Genomic DNA, 18,058 nt, shown 5'->3' on the forward strand with positions numbered 1-18,058 from the left:
TATATATGGTGTGAGAGTGTGTTCCAACTTAATGATATACATGTGGCTGTCCAGCTTTTCCAACACCACTTGCTGAAGAGACTGTCTTTTCCCCATTGTATATTCTTACCTTATTTATTAAAGATTAATTGACTATAAGTGTGTGGGTTTACTTTTGGTCTCCCTATTCTGTTCCATTGATCTATATGTTTTTATGCCAATACCACACTGTTTTGATTACTGTAGCTTGGTAGTATTGTCTGAAGTGTGGGAGGGTTATGCCTCCTGCTTTGTTCTTTTTCCTCAGGATTGTTTTACAATTCTGGGTCTTTTATGGTTCCATATAAATTGAATTATTTGCTCTAGTTCTCTGAAAAATGTAATGGGTAATTTGATAGGGATTGCACTGAATCTGTAGATTTCCTTGTATAGTACGGTCATTTTGACATTTTAATTCCTCTAATTCAACAACATGGGATATTTTCCCATTTCTTTAAATCGCCTTCAATATCCTTTATTAATGTTTTATAGTTCTCAGTATATAAATCTTTCACCTCCTTGGTCAGGTTTATTGAAGTCATTTTTAATATAAATGGTTAAAAAGCATTTTTCTTAGATTAACTCAAATTTATTCCAGAAAAAAAAAATCAACCAGAGCATTCTTCATTCCCCTAATTGAGAGGCTCTCTCATTAACAACCTATTTTGGGGGGGCTAAAGGGTGGATGAGGAAGGTGGGGGAGGCGTGGCAGTGATGGTGGGGGTCTGGAGTTTCCACAGGAAGAGCTAACTAACAGTTTCTACAGCTGAGATTAAAGTCCTCCTCTTCTGGAGCTATGGCAGGTAAAAGCAGCCTGTCACTATCATCCATTACATTTTCTGTGAGATGCAAAATGAGTCAGTAAACAACAGCAGTGCACTTTGGTTCCTTATGAAGCTACTATTGTTTGTTATCGACAGCCTCAAGCTGAAACATCAGAACCGTACAAGGACATTTACTAAAACCAGGGCCATGGGATAAGGGGTAATTTGAGGCTTAAAACAAAACAAAGCAAAACAGAACACCTATGCCCATGAAGCAAGTATAAAAGTCCAAATCTAGCTCACAAGTGTATCTAGTCTCTGGGAGAAGATATGTTGAATGACATCATGGGTCTGGCTTTTTCCTGCTGTGTAACCAGCCCTGGCATAATCCCCAGAACCCAAGATTTAAAAGGCACAAATTCTCCTTGTGCAGCGTTTCAGGACCACAGCAGCTTCTGACAGGAGCACAGGCATAGTGCCCACAGCCCACGGAATGATGTAATCCAGGCTCTCTTGGACTGATGCTGCATCTGGAAAATGGGAAGAAGGGGGTGTAATGATTAACCTCCAGCCAGTGTTTTTAATTGCACACCCGAACACATCTCTCCAACATAGGTGATATATTCATTTACAAACTGTATACATGTTGTTATACTAATAAATGATGCACATAATAAAACTTCTACAAGTAGAATTTTTAAATACAAATATGTAAAGCAAATTTCTCCTACTTTCTGGCTGTATCTCCATGGGTTGTTCTGAATCATCTCCAGAGGGCACACACCCACCCTGTTCCCAATAAGTGGACCGTTGGCCTGGACAGGACAAGTACAGGCTAACATGTACTTTCTTTCAAATCTACAAGTCCCCTGATTAGCAACTATCTGGATGTCTTTAATTGTTAGGAACAGGATGAGGCAACATCTGAAAAAGATATCCCATTTTCTCAAGAACAATATTTCTAGAGGCTGTGTACAATGGTGGAAAAGAATTTTCCTGGTATCTAAGCTGTTTGTCATATTGTGGAAAACATTCTGCTCAAAACAAAGTTAAAGCCAGTTTGAGAGCAGCCAGTAAAAGAGATTTAGGGTTATACAAGATTAATCACTGCAGATGGTGATTGCAGCCATGAAATTAAAAGACACTTACTCCTTGGAAGGAAAGTTATGACCAACCTAGATAGCATATTCAAAAGCAGAGACATTACTTTGCCAACAAAAGGTCCGTCTAGTCAAGGCTATGGTTTTTCCAGTGGTCATGTATGGATGTGAGAGTCGGACTGTGAAGAAGGCTGAGCGCCGAAGAATTGATGCTTTTGAACTGTGATGTTGGAGAAGACTCTTGAGAGTCCCTTGGACTGCAAGGAGATCCAACCAGTCCATTCTGAAGGAGATCAGTCCTGGGTGTTCTTTGGAAGGAATGATGCTAAAGCTGAAACTCCAGTACTTTGGCCACCTCATGCAAAGAGTTGACCCATTGGAAAAGACTCTGATGCTGGGAGGGATTGAGGGCAGGAGAAGGGGACAACAGAGGATGAGATGGCTGGATGGCATCACTGACTCGATGGATGTGGGTCTGAGTGAACTCCGGGAGTTGGTGATGGATAGGGAGGCCTGGCATGCTGCTATTCATGGGGTCGCAAAGAGTCAGACACGACTGAGCGACTGAACTGAACTGAGCTAAACTGAAATGTATATAAAAGCCCAAGATAGGTGCCCATAAATATTGTTCTATCGGATCATAATCACTCATTTATTTATGTATCTTCCATGGCCACTTTTGTGCGGCAATGACACAGTTGAGTAAATACAACAGAGACTGCAGGCCCAGAAAACCTAAAATATTTACTGTCTATCTCTTTACAGAAAAAGTTTGCCAACCTCTGAGTGACAGTGATGAAAGGGAAAAGGGGAGGAATATAAAATTATAGATATGAATGCACAGAGAATTCTCCAGTGAGTACATGAATTTATATTTAAAAGACTTTTGAAAAAATATTTAAAGAAATATGAGGGAAAGATTCAGAACAAGAAGGAAGGAATAATTCTGAGAAGCAGCAAGAAATATATGGAAATGTCAGTGAGGCTAAAAGCCCAGAAGATTCTGAAGCTTGTGAAAAGTATTAACAGCAAGAAAAATGACCCTTATAAGTAAAGGAAACAAGAATGGTGTGTAAGAATGCCACTGGGGTGAATGGCACAATGCTACTGAATAGAGAAAGGTAAGTCAATTACTTAACTCTCTAACTGTTAACCCCTACTTAAGGGGTTATGTTTCTGTCTTTTCTATGAAGATTTATCATCACTTATAAAGAATAAAATTAGTGGTAATAAGAAGAAATGGAGATTAACACAGTAAAATAGTGAAAAATACTCATCTGCTCCTGTTTATTTCCAGGCTTGGGTGAACAATATCTCAAGATACCAAACGATATAATCTCAATCCACCAGGAAGTTATTGGTAATCTTTTGGAGTTTGGAGAGAACTGAAAAAGTGCTTAAAATATAGGGTTAGATTAAAAATCTAAAAAAGAAAAAGAGAGAGAAAGACTGAAAACTATGGGATCAAGAGCTTGCTATGACTCCCAGTAAAACTCTAGAATAAATTGTTGAACCTTTAAGAACTGAGGAAGGAAAACTGGGATTACGAAGATAATAGATTTATTAAGAAAATCACACCAGATAAACCTCATATCAGTTTTAGATAGGATTATAATATATAGGGAGAAGGCAATGGCACCCCACTCCAGTACTCTTGCCTGGAAAATCCCATGGACAGAAGAGCCTGGTAGGCTGCAGTCCATGGGGTCGCTAAGAGTCGGACACGACTGAGCGACTTCACTTTCACTTTTCACTCTCATGCTTTGGAGAAGGAAATGGCAACCTACTCCAGTGTTCTTGCTTGGAGAATCCCAGGGATGGGGGAGCCGGGGGTCTGCCATCTATGGGGTCGCAGAGTCGGACACGACTGAAGCGACTTAGTAACAGCAGCAGCAGCAGCAGCATAAATATAGAGTCCTTTGACAGGTTCTCTCCAAATATCATTTGTAGAAGATTTAGAAGGGATGATGTTTGCAGTTATTAAGAGGTATCATTAGTGCACTTATGTGTATTTATAATTAAAGTACTTGATTAATGATATTCTCCGATGTGCTGATTAATGAATTAAGGAAATTAATGAATTTCTCATTAATTCAGCATTCATTCATTAATTCTCCAGGATTTATATTATTATCTTATTTCTTTCTCTTTTTTTACCAATGATTTGGTCAAGGGTATTGCTGCATGACACCTAAATTTGCAGAAACTCAGTAACTGCAAGGAATAGCTAGAATGTCTCATGGTAAAGACAAGATCCAAATAAGATCTTCAGTGTGTGCGTGCTAAGTCGCTTCAGTCGTGTCTCTTTGCAACCCCATGGACTGTAGCCCACCAGGGTCCTCTGTCCATGAGATTCTCCAGGCAAGAATACTGGAGTGGGTTGCCATGCCCTTCTCCAAGATCTTCAGAACCTAAAGCAAATCTTATAATGCCAAACAAAACAAAGCAAAACATGAACAATAAAACCAAAAACAAACAAGCAAAACAAAATTGTGGTTCTCAAAACCAGTTGCACATTAGAGTTAGGGATTTTTATTTAATTGGTTTTGGGTGCAGGCTGAGTATTGTTAAGAGGCATTTCAGTTGATTCTAAGTCAGTCAGAGCTGAGAATCATTTGGAATACACTAACTGTGAAAGATGAGGAGGGAGTGACAAGTGGAATAACCACAGTCCAGTGCAAGTATGGAAATGTTTAGAGGATTCTGTGAACTGTAAAATCAATGAAGCAATGGCGAGATGTGACAACCAAAAAAGCTAAAATGACCATTAATTATAAATATTGAATAGAACTAGGGAATAGTAAAAGTAACTCCCATTTTTCAGGCAATTACTCTTCTATCAGGCACTTCAAGTGCATTTTACAGTCATCCTCAATTTGCAGTGGAGAAAGCTGAAATTTAGTGAGGTTAACTAACTTATCTAAATCACCCAGCTAGCATCTAGTGTGGCAAGGGCTTAATGAATGCTATATAGTAGTAAACTGAGGAGGGCCTGGAGAGACTAATTGGATCGGGAATTTATTAGAAAGGGAAATCTAAGTGATATTTTAATGAAGAACTGGTGTTGAAGGGAATATAGATAATGAATATAGAAAAATACAAAATTCAAATATTTTCCCAAGATTTTCCATCTAAGAGCTGGGAATATTTGTAGGACTTATGAGAAGAAATGCAGTGGTAGGCAAGAGGGCTCATTTTTTGGAGAAAAATCACTTTGGCTTTTACTAATAGGTATTATTTATAAAGTAGCTGTGCCAAGCATTTTACATTCATCTCATACAACCCTAGGTACTATTAGCATTATTCTATTTTAAAGGAGTTGTCCAGATGATGGATTCAGTGCTATATTCAGGATTTGAGCCTAGGTCTTTGTGAGTTAGAGCCTACACTCTGAATCAACTGGCTATATGTATAACATATTGAATGTAATGTAACTGTGCAATATCTAAGCAGAAATGTGCCAGAACCATTGGAAATATGGGAGTAGAACACAGACAAAATAATTGATTATATGTTTAGAAAACTAATAGCTTATAAATAGATTTGTTATTTTTAACTATTTAATTGAAGTATAGTTGATTTAGAATGTGTTAATTTCTTCTGTACAGCAAAGTAATTCAATTATACGTATATGTATATAGATTTTTTCATATTCTTTTCCATTATGATTTGTCACAGGATATTGAATATAGTTGGATTTCCAGGTGGCACTAGTGGTAAAGGATTTGCCTGCCAATGCAGATGTGGATTTGATCCCTGGGTCAGGAAGATCCCCTAGAGTAGGAAATGGCAACCCGCACCAATATTCTTGCCTGAAAAATTCCATGGACAGAGGAGACTGGTAGGCTACAGTCCACGGGGTTGCAAAGAGTCATACACAGCTGAGCGACTAAGCACACACACGGAATATACTTCACCGTGCTATACAGCAGGTCGTTGTTTATTCCCTCTATATATAATAGCTTACATCTGCTAACCTCAATCTCCCAATCCATCCCTCCCCCACCTCTCTCCCCCTCTACCTCTCCCCCTTGACAACCATGTTTGTTCTCTACGTCTGTGAGTCTGTTTCTGTTTTGTAGATGTTCATTTGCATTATATTCTAGATTCCAAATTAAATGATATCAGGTGGTATTTGTCTTTACTTAGTATGTCTTTTCTTTATTTCCCTAGGTCCGTCCATGTTGCTGCACGTGGCATTATTTCATTCTTTTTATGGCTGAGTAATATTCCATTGTATATACATCTTCTTTATCCATTCATCTGTCAATGGATATTTAGGTTATTGCTTGTGTCTTGGCTATTCTTAACAGTGCTGCTATGAACACAGGAATGCCTGTATCTTTTTGAGTTATAGTTTTTTCTACATATATGCCCAGCAGTGGGATTGCTGGATGATATGGCAACTCTCCTGGCTTCCCTTGTGGCTCAGCTGGTAAAAAATCCTCCTACAATTTGGGAGACCTGGGTTTGATCCCTAGGTTAGGAAGATCCCCTGGAGAAGGGAAAGGCTACCCACTCCAGTATTCTGGCCCGGAGAATTCCATGGACTGTATAGTTCAAGGGGCCGCAAAGAGTCAGACACAACTGAGCAACTTTCACACACACGGAAACGCTATAGTTTTTTTTAATTTTTTAAAATTTTAATTGGAGGCTAATTACTTTACAATATTGTGGTAGGAACTTTGATAATGTTTCCATAGTGGCTTCACCAATTTACATTCCTACCAACAGTATAGGAGGGTTCCCTTTTTTCCACACCCTCTGGAGTATTTGTTATCTGTAGACATTTTAATGATGCCTGTTCTGACTGTTTTGAGGTGATACCTCATTGTAATTTTGATTTGCATTTCTCTAATAATTAGCAGTGTTGAGCATCTTTTCTTTTGCCTATTGGCAACCTGTAGGTCTTCTTTGGAAAAGTGTCTATGTAGATCTCCTATCCATTTTTCGATTGGGTAGTTTTTGTTATTGTTGAACGGTATGACCTGTTTGTATATTTTGGAAATTAAGCCCTTCTCAGTTGCACCATTTGCAAATATTTTCTCCCAATCTATAGGGTGCCTTTTCATTTTGTTTATGGTTTCCTTTGCTGTACAATAGTTTGTAAGTTTGATTAGGTTTCATTTGTTTATTTTTGTTTCTACTTCTGTTGCCTTGGGAGACTATACTAAGTAATTTTAAGTGAAGCATTAGCACATAAACATCTTTGTCATAAATATAGTAAATAAAATGTATAAAACTATAGGTAGTATCTATCTATAGTTTATATATAAAATATATACTCTTTTTATACAATTCCTTGCTGCTCCCCTGGAGCAAAAATCTCTTGCTTTTCGTCATGATAATACTGTTATTTTTCTGATGCCTCAAGTCAAACATTGTCTTCTGAAAACATTCATGAAAGAAGACTAAAATTACTTTGACTCTTGTATTCTATATATGTTTGTTTTTAAATAACTTGGTTTCTGTCTTTATCATTATTTTTGCATCTTTACTGAGATGTAATTGACATTTGATAAACATACATTTAAAGTGCATGCTTTGATGAGTTCTGACATATGTATACACATGTGAAATCATTACTGCAATTAAAAAACATTTTCATCAATTCCAAGACTGTCCTGGAACCCTTAATAATCTGTCCCTGTTTCCACTCTCATTCCTAGGCAACCACTGATCTGCTCTGTGGCTCTACAGATTGGCTTTCAATTTCTAAAATTATACAAAAATAGACTCATAGATTATGTATATTTTTTTCTCTGACTTATTGCACTCAGAATGATGATTCAGGGACTCATCCATGAGTATGTATTAATATTTTGCTCATCTTTATCTCAAGGACGTATTTCACTGTATGGATACATTACAATGTGCTTATCTGTTCTCTTGTTGACAAATATTTGGGTTGTTTCCAGTCTGGCATGACAAATAAATCTGGTAAGAAAAAATCATGTTCTTGTCTTTGTGTAGACATATGCTTTCATTTCTTTTGGGTAGACAGCTGGAATGGAATACCTGAGTTATATGTAGATTATTTTAGCTTTTAAGAAACTGACAAACTGTTCTATACCAGCAGTGCATGAGTTCCTGTTCTGCCATATCCTCGCCAACACTTGGTAAGATCACTCTTTTTGATTTTAACTATTCTGATAAATATGTAATGATGTCTCATGTAGCTTTATCTTTCCCTGATACTAATGATATTGAGCACCTTTTCATTTATTTGTCATCCTGTAGCTTCTTCAGTGAAGTGTCTTTCAAATCTTTCGCTTATTTTTAAGCATAGATTTCTGTCTTATTATGGAGTTATATGAGTTCTAAATACAAGTCCTTTGTCAAATAAATGTTCTGCAAATATTTTTTTCCTGTGTTAAGTTTGATTATACTGTTAAAAGTAATAGTTTGCCTCAATCAATAAACATTTTCTTCTAAACCACTTCTAGGTTGCACCATATCTTAAATGTTAAATAACTACATCCATTATAACAAAGCTCTCACACTTACAAATTGATGAAAAATTTTATTGCCTTCTCCATGAAGTACAAAGAGAGTTTACTTGGTCACACAGAAAAGTCTGTATTTTCCAAAATGAAAAAAACAAAAAATGTATTTTATGATTGGCAGTTTTTCTAGAAGGTGATATTTTTACCATTTTATCTAATAGTATAAGTAATAATAATGGACTAATTTCATTGTATAAATATTCATTGCTGAGAGAATCTCAGTACCACTTCATTAAATTTGTTTTCACTAAAATTAGTAATTTTCCCCTGCCTCAATTTTATTTTTTCTGATTTTTTTCCAATCCCTGATTCTGTGGGCTCATGATTTCTCATTAGTCTTTCACACCTTTCCCCCTCCTCAAATTACAACTTTCACTTGGTAGTAAGCAGATTACCTTTTAAAGTAACAGGACAAGTCATCGTCAGCAAATATCTGTATTTATAGCAAAATGCAGCATTTGCTGAATTCTAGCCCTTTCTTCTGTATCCTTCTGCCACAACTGATAACCAGCTTTACATTTATAAAGTTCTATTTTTAGTTGTCTGAAAATCCTGGACAGTTCATATCAGAAAATGTTATAATTTTAAAATGCCAGATGATAGTCAATATTACTATAAAAGTCAAAAGTGAAAAAGAAATGGAAGATATTCCAAGTGAAGAAACTTTGTGACTTAATCTTTGTGATTTTATCTAACATAATGCAAATATATTTCTATCTCTAAAAAAGTAATTCCTTCACAGAATGACAATTAAATTTGATCTACAGTGTCACTAAAAATTAAGAACTTCTATCAGTTATATAGAAGACAGTAGATTATAGGAAAAACTCTAGTTTTTGGGGTGTTTTCAATCAAATAGAAATAAATCTTAAGTGTTGTATAGCATTTACTTCCTTTTGCACCTAAGTTGAATTCAGTACTGACAAATGATCTCTAATAGGAAGCATTTTGTACCTGTTCATTTGTGTGCAAAGCTGTCTATACTGAAACACAAATCAGAACTGCCCTTTACCTCCCTTATTAACATATCAGCTTTGACATTCAACAATTATATTTCAAAAATTAATAACTAGTTGAAAAAATAGCTCTTTTTTCCTTAGTTCCTTTAACTCAGTTTACAGTAAATGTAAGAAGTACAGAACTCAATTTACAGCAAATGTATGATGTAAGTACAGTTCACATTTACTTGGCATAAGGCTGTACTAAGATAAATATCAACTAAACTTACTCTCTACCAAGACTCTCTTCTTCTATATCACCAGTTCAGCATTCAGTTCAGAAAAATAATTAGCAATGGAACAATGATTACCAAAATATGTTTTATGGTACTCTTTCCCTTGAGATGGTAATAGGCAGGACCTTAAGAAATTCTATGCTTGAATATATCAGGTGGCTGCAGACTTTTATTTGTCAGCTAGGGCTACCATAACAAAATTCCATAGAGCTCTCTTTCTAGCTTGCAGGTGACTACCTTCTTTCTGTGTCTTCATATGGCAGAGAGAGGGCACTCAAGCCAACTTACCAATACTTTGGAGGGAGTTGTTTAGTTTGCCCACTGGAGACCCATGCATCCTTGACGCACTAAATGGAGGGCACTAGAAGGATAATGGTAACAAAGTCACTTCCTATAAGGGGTGACTGCCACCCACCCTTGATGGGTATCTTTAAAAATAAGAGGGAATACAGCTGCTATAACGCAATATCCCTCTCTAGCTTCCATTTCTCTTCTGCCCTCCTCAAATAGGTATAGATTAATAGGTGGCCAACCAAAGGATGAATAATCTGAAGCTTTGGGGTACCTATATGAACTGTTTCTTGTTTTGTTTTCCGATTACTGCTTTCTGATGCACTCTGTCAAATATTTTCCTTCACCTGGAATAACACCTTGGGCAAACCTCAAAGCTTTCCAAGTCCTCTTCATACAGAGAGACTCATTTTCTCTGAGTGGGTTTCTTTTGTTTGTTTTCTTGTTTGGGTTTTTCTTTTTCTTTTTTTATTTTTGAGTGGGAAGAGGAGGAAAGACCCATCACTCTGTAAACTAATAACCACATTTCTCCTTGAATCCTCTCTTCCCAAGGTGGTCCTGATATAGACAGGAGGGTATGTCTGGCACAGTGTAGACACTCAATAAATGAGAAACAAGCTAAACTACTGGTTTATATTTGAAGAACCTCCCAACAGCTAGAAAGACCCCATTTATTTAAAAATCAAATTTCTTGCCTCAGTTTTGCATTATAACCACTAACCAAGAAGAAAATTCTAAGAAGATAGCCTTATCTAGACTTATTTTCTTTTGCACTTATCATTAATTTAGCATTTACAGATTCTTAAAGAAAAACATTTTCCCACTATTGAGTGACAAACTATACTCAGTGACATACAAATCAAACCTCTAAGTGGTCAAGAATACAAAATAAAATTAAGTACTATTGAGTGCCTACTATGAATTTGTCACAGGATAAGAACTTGAACGGAGCAGAAGTGATTTAAACTTGGTATAAACTCTAAGGAACTTACACTGTAGTTGGAGGCTAGCATATAAACATGATTGGTTCAAGATCTTAGAAAGGGAGACAGGGGAGGTGAGAGGCATTCCAGTATAGACGTTTGGAGGCATGGGTTCTGAAGCAACACTGCCTGAGTTTTAATCCTGATTGCTCTTCACTGCTATCTCTGGCAAGTTTCTTAACCTCTCTGTGTCTCTCATACTTAAAAAGCAGAATTCCTGAGCAATTCCTATATTATAATAGAAGGAGAAAGATCAGAAAGGATTAGGGACAGATGAAGGAAGTCACTGATTGCAAACATTTGGACTTTATTCAGTAGCAGAGACCCAGGGAACTTAGAAAATTGGTGAGGAGCAACACAAAAACAAAGTTTTGGCAAACCCTAAACTGGTTATGTAGGATGGTTTGGGATAGGGACAAGACAGAGAATATAGTAATAATAATAGTCAACTTTTATAAGATTCTTTGCATGACCTTTGCAAGTGCAAAAAAAAAGCTATTATTATGTTCAGACAATGTGCTGAACACTTTATATGGGATATTTCTACGGACTGAATTCTGCCCCTCCTCTTCAAATTCATATGTTGAAGCCCTAACCTCCAGTATGACAGTATTTGGAGACAGGGCATTTAAAGAGGTAATTAAGGTTAAATGAAGACACAATTAAGGTTGGGGCCCTACGATTCGTGTCCATATGACAAAGAGATAGGAGGATGTGGGTGCACAGAGAAAAGGCTAGGTGAGGCCACAGTGAAAAGGTGGCTGTCTACAAGTCAAAGCCTCAGGAGAAACCAACCTTATTGGCTCACTGACCTTGGACTTACAGCCTCTGCAACTGTTGCGAAAATAAATTTCTCTTGTTTAAGTCACCCAATTTTGTTATGGCAATTCTGGCAGACTAAGACAATGGCTCATTTGACTCTTAAACCAGCCTCATGGAGAAATAGTCTGTCCATCATTGTGTCACCATTGAAGAAACAGAGGCTCAGAGAGCTTAAAATGAATTGCCTAAGACAGTTAATAAGTAGCAGTAAACAGAATTTAAATTTAAGCTGTCTTACTACAAATATTATAGTTCAGTTGTAAATTGGTAAATGAAAGAATTTATACACACAAAAGGCAGATATATGACTTATTAGATTTACTAGACTTATTAGATTCGGGCTAAAAAAAGGGGGGTTATCACTAAATTATTGAGATTTTAGGCCTTGGGGTTCACACAAGTTAAATGAGTAGCTTGTGTGTGATGTGTGGTGTGTGTATAGTTTATATTAAATACTCTAAAAAGGTTGTTTAGAGCAGAAAGGAATTATGGCTTAAGTACTCATGGACCAGCAGACTTGGGTAAAATAAGGGAAGAGATATGGTACTACTGCGGAGGAAAACAGTATTAAAGAATACAAACTGGTAAACAAGTAATGAGATGACATTTAAATGTGAATGATGAGAACAGATAATGTTTTATCTATTTTGTTATTGCCTATAACTATGTCTGTCTTTTCTAAGACACTAAATTAACATTTGGTGATATAGCAAAGAACGGTAGAGAAATGTTGAGATTTAACACTTGGAAGAAGCCATTTTTTTCTCCCAACAGGAGCAATAACAGATTGAGACTGAATTTTCCTCGTCTCTTAACTAGGCTTTCTCTCTCTTTTTTGTAGGAAGGCCTTTTAGCTAGCTTCAACTCGAATGAAGGCGATAAAAACTTGGCCACCTTCGCAAGTGATTTGGTATCTGATACCCGATTGCTGTCTGTTTTAAGGAACAATGAAATAGCTGCAGGATTGTCAATTCCACAAATGCTGCACACAGAGGGTAACTGTTTAGTAATTCTAAACAAAAGGAGTAAGCCCCGAATACAGTCATCGGTAATGGTCGTTGGTTTTATTACGTCCTTCTAGCTTTAGGGGTCTGGTTCTTCAATGCACGTCCAGAGACCCAGCAGAAGCACTGGTTGCTTTCTGAGAATGAGGCAACTATCCCATTCCTGGATTAGTGCTAGAAGTCGCTACTAGGCCTCTGCCAAGCACATCAACTCAGCCGCAATGCGCCTGCCCAGACCGCAGCAGCCTAGCTCTGCATACATCCCATAACACCAAAAACAACTGTACGAGAAAATTCGAATCTGCAGCAGCAACCTCGCCCCCCGCGCTCCAAAGGTTTTAGCCAGCACGGCTGCCTTGCCAGACTACAAATCCCAGCATTCACTCCTCACACGGGAGCCAATAAGGAAGCTACAAATTTCTTCAGCCAATCATACCCCAACCCAGTATAACATGCCGACTGAATTCTGGGGTTTGTGGTTTTCACGTGGCAACATTACACCATCGTGTTTAAGGCGATGTAGGCCCCGCGTCCGATTCCAGACGAAAGCTCCTTCTAATAATTATTCTGTTGGTGCCCCAGGCTAACCTGTTAATTAGTTTTATTCCCAGGCCTTGTGCGCCTTAAAAATCGTAAACTTTTTTTCTTACTGTCATACAGGAAACAAGATTTTTCGGATGAAGACATCCTCATCCCACCGGCCACCCGGTCCTTTAACCGTCGCTTTTAAGTCTCGCGAGATCAGCTCCTTTGGTTGTAGGCAGGCCTCTGAAGGGCGGGTCACGTGTAGATTGACATGGGCCTCAGCCAACAGGATTGCCCTTTATCTGGCGTCTCCACAGCGTGCGTGGGGAGACCTCCGTGAACCCTGACCTTAGCTTTCCGTAGCGTCCCGCGTCTACCGTGCCCGCCCCCGGAGCGAAGGAGGCGGGTTTTGGCCTCTTGCCCTAGGGAACGAGTGCGGAGGGAGTGGAGTGTCCAACTCTTCGGAGAGGCCCTGCTGTACTCCACGCTGCTCATGAGCCCGTTCTCCGGCGAGCAGCGCCGTCGTTAGGCCGGCTCCTTAGCCTCTGCTTCCCCCGGGACAGGCCCACGCCTTGCCGGGGAGGGGGCAGCCTGTCGAGGCGCCTCCCTAGTCAGCGTCTGCGTCGCGCTGCGACCCTGGAAGCGGGAGCTGCCGCGAGCGAGAGGAGGAGCCCCAGCGGCGGCGGGCAGCAGCACCAGCAACGCCGGCGGGCGGGATTGAGGCCGTCAACATGGCGAGCGCCTCGTACCACATCTCCAATTTGCTGGAAAAAATGACATCCAGCGACAAGGACTTCAGGTGAGGCCGAAATCCGACCCTCAGTCCGCCTCGGCGGGCGTCCCCGATCCGCGGCCCCGGCCCTCACACAGGCCTTGCCCCACCCCTTTGGCCTTAACTGGTTCCTCGGCTTTCCCGACGCCTCCAGGCCACCCTCCGCTCCCCGATCCCAGCAGGCCCCTTTTCTCGCCCACCTTCTAACCCCCTCCCCTCGTTATTTCCTCTAGGCCGTTGCCCACCTCCGGTCATAGGCCCCTTCTGCGTCTCCCCACCGCATGCTCTGCCCTCCCAGGACGTGACTTCTCGTCCCAGGTAGCGTGAAGGGGCGAGATCACGCACCACTGTGGGCAAGGGAGTCACTCTAGGCTTGGAGACGTGGAGGCCAGGCCTACTCGCCGGCCTGCCCGAGGCGCTAGGCCTCCCTGCTCGTGGGGCCCGAGCTGCTGCTGCTGCCCACGCGGGGTCCCAGCTGCGTCTCCTTTACCGCAGATGTGAGCAGGCCTAGGTGCATTCTGCTTGAACGATTTGCTTTTCCTCCCAAGTCTTCGGGGTTGTGTTATAAACTTTTTCTTTGGATTATCCCTTTAGTAAAGGTGGTAAGAAGGTGGAGGGGGTGCCAGGATGGTGGAAACTTGACTCTTAGAGTTTTCCCGCCAGCATCTCTTGTCATTTTTCTTTGGCAGGTAAAAACCCAAGCAGGAACTCAGGGTTTCAGTCCTGTTTCCTTTTATTCAAAATTACTGCCAGAAAGGTGAATTGCTGAACCTTAAACAAGTACTGGGAACAAATGGATCTTATTGAAAGGAGTTTTCTAATATGGGGGCGGTGAATATGAAGGTTTGTTATAAAGTTCTGTTCCTGGAGACTTGTGCTGTTGGTTCCAGACCTTGGTCACATGCATATTGAAGAATTGTTATATTTTCACAGATTATCTTGGATTTTTTTCTCTTTTCTTTTTTGCACAGTAATAATTGCTACATTCCTTGCTTCCCGCCTTCTATTCCATCACGAATTAAATTTAAATAAGCTCCCGATCTGAAGCGGATTTTTTATATTTTTTGATACTTGTTTTGTTCTCTAGTGGTTGTATTTTCTGTGCATTTTAAAGGGAAGAACAAGTAGTCTTCAATTTGAATTTTGGTCCAAGGGTTGTTTTTTTTTCCGTATGAACAGTACATTTTAAAACCTGAAAACACACCCAAACCTTAGGTCCTGGGGGAAAATTTTTCCGTTTGTTAAAGAATCATGAAAAATGTAATAATCGTGTTGCTAAATTGATATGCTGGTATATTAAGATAGCCAATGAAATACATTTTGGTATTGTGGCTTCAAAGCCAAGAATGATTTTCAAAAAGTTTTGCTACCTAGGGAGTTTTGAAGTATTGCATTCAAAACTTTTAAAATTAGTTAAAAGTTGCTCATAATAAATATTTTAGTGTTTTGGGAAGAGACGATTATTTGGGGTATTTTTAGGTTTGTGAGTTTTAGGGTGAAAATAAAAATTATTGGGGGAAATAAAAGTTGTTTGTTCCTTAAAGGATTAGAATGTTGTTTCCCTTTGGAGCTTTGCTTGCTTTCAGTGCAAGCCACTGAAAATACAGAAATCAAGTCATGTGATAATACTGCATATGTGATTATTGACCGAAGCCTCCTTACATTTTTTGTAAAAGAAAGTAATACATATATGCTTGAGGGTTTTTTACAAATTATATGGAAGAGTAATACTCAATGTGGAACTCGATAAGGGTTATCTACTAGTTTGGGCTTGAATAAATCAAAACATTGCTTGGAGGATTAATCTTCTAAAAATAGTTGGTGAATATTATAGAAGATATGCCTAGGAACAGTAAATGCCTTTCAGTAATTTGTCATAAAGATATTCTTAATAACTGTATTTTTAAGACCTGTAATACGCTCACACCCTTTAGTAATAGACAAGACTTTGAAACCAAAGCACTATGTATGTTAAGTAACTGACATGTAAGAGATTAATTAAAACAGCATTTGCAGTCAAGTACAAGATTTTTCTGTATTTGAATACATGTGTTCTATTTTAAAATGATGCTTTCTAATTTCTCTTTAGAAATTTATATACTTGTTTATTTTGCTGGAAATATCACAGTTGTAGTCACATGTTTTAAAATACCTAATGCTAGAAGGATCTTGAGGACGCGATTAATTAACATTATAGAAAATCTTAACGTATGCAGACTACTTTACCTTGTGCAAGGGGAAGAGAAAACAGTACATCCAAAAGGAAAAAAAAATCGTGTCCGACTCTGTGTGACCCCATAGACGGCACCCACCAGGCTCCCCCGTCCCTGGGGTTCTCCAGCCAAGAACACTGGAGTGGGTGCTTGGTGATTCTGTAGATAAAAGAATGAGAACTTTAATATGCACAAATAAAACAAATGCTTCGTTTATAAATACTAATCCTGAATATTCAGTGGGTTGAGGTAACTAATGGTATTCTGCTTTTATTTTCATGTACTTCACCACCAACTGAATTAAAGCATTCCAGGGAATCAAAAGCTAAACGAATTTTTTTATCATTGTTTTATCTCTCTGTACATAATAGTTAATACTTACTGTGGACTTTATACACTTGATCCTTACAACTTTAATAAAGTAGACACAAGCAGTCTCTGTTACAGTTGAGGAAACTTCAGTCTGACAATAAGTGCTTGCCCAAGGGCAGTTTGACAGCAGCAGATCTAGGATTTCCAGATAACCTCAGGGCATAAACTCTCAACTACCATACTCTACTTCACCAAGGTTTTTACCAGAGGACATTACGAATAAGACCTTAAATTTCAGTTCTGAGTTAGGCTTGTGGAATATTTTGTGCTAGAAGACACTTTAAATTCCCTAAGAGGTACTCCAAAAAGTTGAAGATTAGTGCTTGCCTTCAGTATTGTCTGCATGCTTGTTGAATGGTTAAGACATTTGTAAAAAGATAATTAACCCAGGGCTGTATGTAGTTTTCAGGCCTAAGTGGCAGAGAACATGAAAGCAAGGAGATTCACGTGCAAGGTGTGATCTGAGTTAGGTCTTGAAGAGAATATGAGTACAGGTGTGAGAGCATTCTCTACAAAGCACCACTCAGGGAGAGAGTATAAATAATCTTGTTAGACATGGCAGGGACCTTTTCTTATTGAACTGAATCCTCCACTTAATTTAGGGCCTTGGTCCTGGGAGTTCTCAATAGATAACTTGTTTTAGTTGATTTCCAGAGTTAAGAAAAAAAAAACATAAGGATTGGGAAAGTTTCTTTAAGAAATCATTGCAAAATCTACCCAAATTATTTGATGCGATCTTAATTCACTGCGTTGTAGAATTTCCCAGCTTGATAATGGTTTGTCACCAAATTAATTTATATATTTTGACTATTGGAAAACATTTGCTCTTGAAAACTGTTTAAGATGCTAATAAAAATATTAGGCCTGTTATGGAATCATCAGCTTTCAGAGTTGAAAGGGACCTTACAGGTCCTATAATAGCTGAAAGTACTGTGTGGGCATTTACAGTAATGGGTTAGGGGAAGATTGAGGGCAGGAGGAGAAGGGGGCAGCAAAGGATGAGATGGTTGGATAGCATGACTGACTCAGTGGACATGAGTTTGAGCAAACTCCAGGAGATAGTAAAGGACAGGGAAGCCTGGTGTGCTGCAGTCCATGATGTCACAAAGATCAAACATAACTGAGCAACTGAATGACAGCTGTTACAACAGGAGAGGCTCTTCTGCTTGTGTTTGAAGAAAAGTAGATTTGATCAGAAGAAATAGATTTGTAGATTTAAGAAGGTGACTTCTGAGCATTTTCTAAGTACTGTGCCTGTTGATGGCAGTGATTTACGTGATTTCACTTAATGTGATTTGGAGGGAGGTGTGGATGCAGGTACTGCTAACACTCATAATCAGCAATAGTTAGGTCTCACCACTGAAAAAGAGGAGAAAGGGACCTCATTGAGGACACTGGGAAGAAGAAAGATGGCTAAAAAGTAGTTTTATTTACATGAACAATACTAAGACTGT

General features: G+C 38.8%; 1 protein-coding gene and 1 long non-coding RNA gene across 2 annotated transcripts in view; one reads left to right on the forward strand and one right to left on the reverse strand.

The window, feature by feature from the left end:
- Window positions 1–898: 898 nt before the first annotated feature.
- LOC113892954 lies at window positions 899–13,475 on the reverse strand. Its single transcript, XR_003511183.1, has 2 exons — window positions 13,373–13,475; window positions 899–1,312 (listed from the first exon to the last, which is right to left on the reverse strand). It is a non-coding gene; the product is annotated as an uncharacterized LOC113892954 (long non-coding RNA).
- Window positions 13,476–13,564: 89 nt separating this feature from the next.
- CAND1 (cullin associated and neddylation dissociated 1) overlaps window positions 13,565–18,058 on the forward strand; it is a 43,901-nt gene continuing 39,407 nt past the window's right edge. Inside the window, exon 1 of the mRNA XM_027542477.1 lies at window positions 13,565–14,046. Coding sequence (XP_027398278.1) covers window positions 13,979–14,046 — 68 coding nt within the window. The 5' untranslated portion in view covers window positions 13,565–13,978. The remainder of the gene's footprint in view (window positions 14,047–18,058) is intronic.

This window comes from Bos indicus x Bos taurus, chromosome 5 (assembly GCF_003369695.1).
Source record: "Bos indicus x Bos taurus breed Angus x Brahman F1 hybrid chromosome 5, Bos_hybrid_MaternalHap_v2.0, whole genome shotgun sequence".
NCBI classification, from domain to species: domain Eukaryota; kingdom Metazoa; phylum Chordata; class Mammalia; order Artiodactyla; family Bovidae; genus Bos; species Bos indicus x Bos taurus.